Below are 5054 nucleotides of genomic sequence, written 5' to 3' on the forward strand. Positions count from 1 at the left end.
TCTAGCCTCAAAGAGATGGATCGACTGATGAATTGAGACCCTAGCCTGAACTCGACCTTCGTGATTGACGCGGGCCGCGCTCATCGATTGCATCTTCCTCGTGGGCGCTTGCGCTGAAGCACAGCAACATTCACTCCAAGCTTGTTTCACATGCGGCCCCCCCTTTCGGTCGGCCCCTTTGCTCTCTCTTGCTCTCGACGAGGCGCAAGGGTGGCAACGGCGTGCAAGCAAGGACGACGGTCAAGGCAATGCAGGAGTGGGCTGGATATACTCTACCTGCCACTGCACAGCAGGGACATCATATGTCGCCGGCAGCCCAGCAGCAGCAGCTGTCTGCTGATCGTGCCACAAAAGTCGATCGAGGGGCTAAATTAGGGATCATCACCACATGCAGCCCATGCAGCCCCGCCAGCGTGATGGAGCAGGCGTGGGCTAAGGCACACAAAAGCAATGCAGACAATCAATCAAACGCTGCACCCATCATCGACATCAGCGCACGACGCCGCATCTGAATTTCGCCGCCCACGATGCATGGACGGCTGTCGGCCAGCTACAGCCAGCAAACTGCTCTTGGCTTACTCCGTGACTGTACCGGTGCCGCCCTTGTGCACGATTCAGCCCAGAGGCCGGCCGGCCGGCCGCCCGCTCAGCCTTCATTTTGACTGATGTTCCGCCCAAGATTGCGAAATGCAGTCGTGCAGTCCTGAGTCGCCATTCATTGAATTTCGTGATTGATCTTCTCGATTCACTTCGCGGATGTCCGAGACCCAAAACCGCGTGGTGGTTGGTGGCCAACGATCCGACTCGCGAGTAGGTAAGGCGAGACCGCAAGGGCTTTGAGTCAGAGTGCTTCTCCCTTACTGCCCAGACGAGCGGGCGGATCGAGGAGCGTGGAAAGCATGTGGTGGTCTGCTCATCAGCCGCACAGCGAGCGAGTCGCTTGGGATGATGATATGATGGCGGAAAACATGCGCCAGATCAAAATGAATGGCTGCACGCTTGCCCGCTTCCGCCTCGCACATCACACCAAAACGTCGAGAAGGGGAACGCCTGAGCGTCAGCCCTCTGAGCTCGCTGCTGCTGGCAGCAAAAGTATGGTGAGCAGCAGAGTAGCAAGGATCAACATGGGATTGCATGCGCTGACTCCCCCGTCATGCATCGCCATGCGGTGCTACGCCCAAATCTGCACGAACACACATATGCACACACACACACGCGCGCGCGCGCGCACACACACACACACACACACACACCTATCAGGCACGAACACGCCCGCACGCGCCTCTTTCTGCGCTCTTGCCTCCGGTACCGTATCTGCAACAGCCCTCCGGTCACAGCATCAGACAAGGTGGTCGGTGTGTCGGTCTGTAAGGTGTCGCCATGTGGATCGCCCCGTCGTTTGCTTCTTTAGCTTCATGTGTTCGCTCGAGATGCTTTGCCTCTGACCAGACACTGACTGACCCTTCGCTCCCTAGCTGCTCGCCCTCTCACACTAGAAGAGCAAAAAGCAAGCTCGATCGCGTGCGCGCGCGCAAGTCCTGCACCTCGACTCACGACTCAAGAGTCGACCTTCCCGATCCATCTCGTCGTCCGCGTGCCTCGCCTATTTGGCTCCATCGCACATCCTCTACCGTTAGTCGTATCTGAAGCTGTGCTGGACACCTTTCATGCGCTGTCGCTTCTGATTCTTCAACGCATACACATCCGCCGGCATTTCGCAACGCAGCGCGCTTCGCCCTGAGAGCTCTGCTGGAGGGAGTCGAACCTTGCGGGTCCGATCCATCAAAGAACCTTTGCGCCACCAGTCTTCTGTCCTGCCATTGTGCTCCCACCTTTCCTGCAAAATCTGCTCCGGCCGAGTGGGTCGCAGATCATACTTTCGCCCGGGCGCTGACTTCAAAAGCAAGCCATCTGCTCTCTGCTTTACCACATCACCATCCCATCTGCTCTCGGTCTCAACGTTCCGTGAAGCGCATGCAAGCTGTCGCAGCAATAGCAAGTTCTTCTCAACGCAAGAACTAGTCAGCTCTACGGTAGGTGCGATCCCGCTCGAGCATTGAAAGCTAGCTTTTACACTCGATGGAGCACCACTTCGCTAGGACAGAGCAGAAGCGTGAGCTCGATCCGCGGCCACATAGTCGCAGCGAGCATCAGCGGCTTGGTCCACCGCCGAGTCATTCCAGCATGATCCTGCCGAATGCGATCAGGCAGACTAGCGAGCGTACTGCCTCGCACCAAGCCCAGCGCATACCTACAGACTTTCCTCCAAGAATGGACGATCGCCGTCGCGATTCCCGTCATCCCATGGACGTCGATCAAGAACACCGTCGAGAAAATCCTCAAGCAGTGCCCTTCGCCCCTCATCAGGCTCATCCCGCCCGAGCTGCCAGCGTTTCGGGCATGTCACAACCTCTTCAATATCAGGGTATGTGGGGTGCGCGGCGATCCTCGAGCGAATCTGAAAGGATCAATTCCAGACTACCGCCAGCTCGACGCAACAGTCGTGCTGCGGAGCTGCCTCGCGCGCTCGTGGACGCTGCACCAGGCACGCATGCAAGCGTGCCCCGACGACCGTCTGATGGCGAATCGCGCCACGCTGCGTATCCAGGCCCACCTCCTGTGCATGGACAACGCACGTTGGCATACTGCGCGCAGGAACGATTCGCGCCGCGATCCCCGCCACCTCGATCTGAAATGGCTCCGCCGTCCCGGGCCAGCGGCTCGCCCTCCACGGCTCAGCTGCGGCGTCTCAGGACCGTCAGCGGCGATGGGTCCTCGCTCTCTGCGTCAGGTCTGCCAGCTTCGGCAGCGACCGTCCCTCGCGAAGCTGCGTGGGCCTACCATCGTAAGCTTAGTGCTCCCGGAGATACTCGTCAGCCCTTCCCGCCTCGCCGCTCCGTAGACGATGTGGATGCGGCGCAGCGCACCGCTCAACGTGCTCGGACGCAGCACGTCGGGGCCTCTCCAGCCGGTGCAGACTCTAAGCGTCACATTTTGCCACCGTTGCCACCCGACTTGATTGCTGGTAACGCCGCCTCCACTACGAGATCCACTTTGCCACCTCTTCGGCCGCCGCCCGGCTTTCATGCGCACTCCTACCACGTATCCGAGCCACACGCCCGTGCGACGCAGCCACCGGGTCCTGGCATGAAGATACGCAGACCTTTGACGGCTGAAGATCTCAACCACGGTCCGCCTGGTCCGTCGGCAACACGTTCAGCCCCCGCGCTGGCTGCACCAGCACTACCTGCGCATCGTCGCAGCCCCTCCAGCGCGTCCGCCCCGCTCTCGCAGCAAGTCGCCGAACGAGCTGGCCACCGGCTGCCTAGCGGAACGTCTGCAAGCCTCAACATGCACGAGCAAAGTTTCCCGTCGTACACGTACGATCACGAAATGGAAGACGTGTATGGCGATGACGTCGGTCAACCGACCCCTTCAGCTTCTGCCGGACCGTCTCGACCTAACTTGCAGCACATCGTTGATGTGAGGAGGCGAGGCGGCACGTCTGCTCAGCAGACGCGCCGAATGAACCACCTCATCAGCGAGCAGCGTCGTCGTGAGAGTATCAATGCGGGCTTTGAGGAGCTCCGAAAGGTATTGCCCAACTGCCGCGAAGGCGGTGAGAGCAAGGCCACGATCCTGCGCCGTGCCATCGATGTAAGTGTCGCACGGTGACCACGTCTGTGATGATACGGCCACAAAGCTGACTATGGGCGCATCAACTGCAGCACATTGGCAATCTCCATGAGCTGGTGCACCGCCAGCAGCTCGCCCACCGCGAGCAAACAACGCGAGGGGAAGGCCCGGGATCGCGTTCCAGATCGCCTTCGGATCCGCCACGCGGACCAGGGCGGCACGAGCGCGTGGGATCGCAGCCTTCCAATGCCAGCGGCAGTCAAGCCAGCATGAGCAACGCCGGACCTTCTGCGAACGTCTTGTCGATCCACACCAACATGCATTCCGGCCCTATAGTGCGCGGACCGTCTGATTGCTCGGTTGAAGCTTCGCCGGCCGACACTGTGACCACAGCGTACACGCCCCTCGGCAGCAGCCAAATGACGAGCACGAGCAGCACGGCTAGCAGCTTGCCGTGGTCCACCAACGCCTCGCCCATCATGCCGAAACTCCAATGCTTGACCATGCGCTCCGCATCTCGCGGCGTGACGGACCCATCGCCGTTAAGTGCTGGTAATGCGCCGCATCGCTTCTTTGCTCCCTCGCCTAGGTCTTCTTTGGCTCCGCTGAACGTCGGCGGAGGGGTTGCTGCTCAAAGGAGGTCGCCTCTGATCCAACGGAACACTGCTCTACCGGAGCTGCGATCTGACCAAGGACAGAGGCTTGCGGGAGATGCTACTTCGACGCATAGGAAAGGCTTCGCCGCACCGAAGGAAGAAGACGGCTCTCTAGAGGGTAAGCCGCACGCGCTTAGCGAGTCCGACTTGCATGAGCGACACACATGCTCCGAGCTGAGAGTCGAGCACGGAGAAGAGCAGGCAAACGGGGATGCTGGCTCGAGCGACAGTAGCTGGATCTCCGTCTCCCCGGTCGAGGTTGAGGTGAAGCTGGACCGATCTGAACGGAAACGCCCAGCGCCTTTGAGCGCAGATGCGAGACGCTCGAGCGATTGGGAGGCTCATGCCCACCCGTCAAAGCGCAGACACAAATTTGGACACGCAGGCTCGCCTGCCGCCAGTTCCTTGCCAAACACTCCCACTTCGGCCACCTTCGTGCCTAGGTCCATGGTGCAGGTCTGAGAAGGCTTGCTTGCTGGCCAGCAACTTTCTTCCAAAATCGCGCCGCACGCACCCCGTTCTTCCATATCGTTGTAGCTCGGATATGATGCTGCTTGATGCATCGTCACACTAGCACCGCCTTTGCGCTCCGGACTCTCTCTTTCTGCCTCTTATCGCTCCTGCATCAGATCGTCTCTTTAATGCCTAGTCCTGAATGTCTTTTCGTCTCTTGTTGTTGCGAGTCGTGCCGATCATACACGGTCATTGGCTTGCGCGAGATGCTCTTTCCTCCTCACTGGTGCTCGAAAGTCGAACTTTGAT

The 5054-nt window shown here is 59.7% G+C and overlaps 1 protein-coding gene across 1 annotated transcript; it reads left to right on the plus strand.

Moving 5' to 3' along the window:
• Window positions 1-2184: 2184 nt before the first annotated feature.
• On the plus strand, window positions 2185-4754 carry IE81DRAFT_350569 (hypothetical protein; the record flags this gene model as incomplete). Its single annotated transcript, XM_025516561.1, has 2 exons — window positions 2185-3657; window positions 3729-4754. The coding sequence occupies 2 exons, from the start codon at window positions 2185-2187 to the stop codon at window positions 4752-4754; spliced, it is 2499 nt and encodes an 832-aa protein (XP_025366160.1).
• Window positions 4755-5054: the final 300 nt, after the last annotated feature.

This window comes from Ceraceosorus guamensis, assembly GCF_003144195.1.
Source record: "Ceraceosorus guamensis strain MCA 4658 unplaced genomic scaffold IE81scaffold_157, whole genome shotgun sequence".
NCBI lineage: Eukaryota > Fungi > Basidiomycota > Exobasidiomycetes > Ceraceosorales > Ceraceosoraceae > Ceraceosorus > Ceraceosorus guamensis.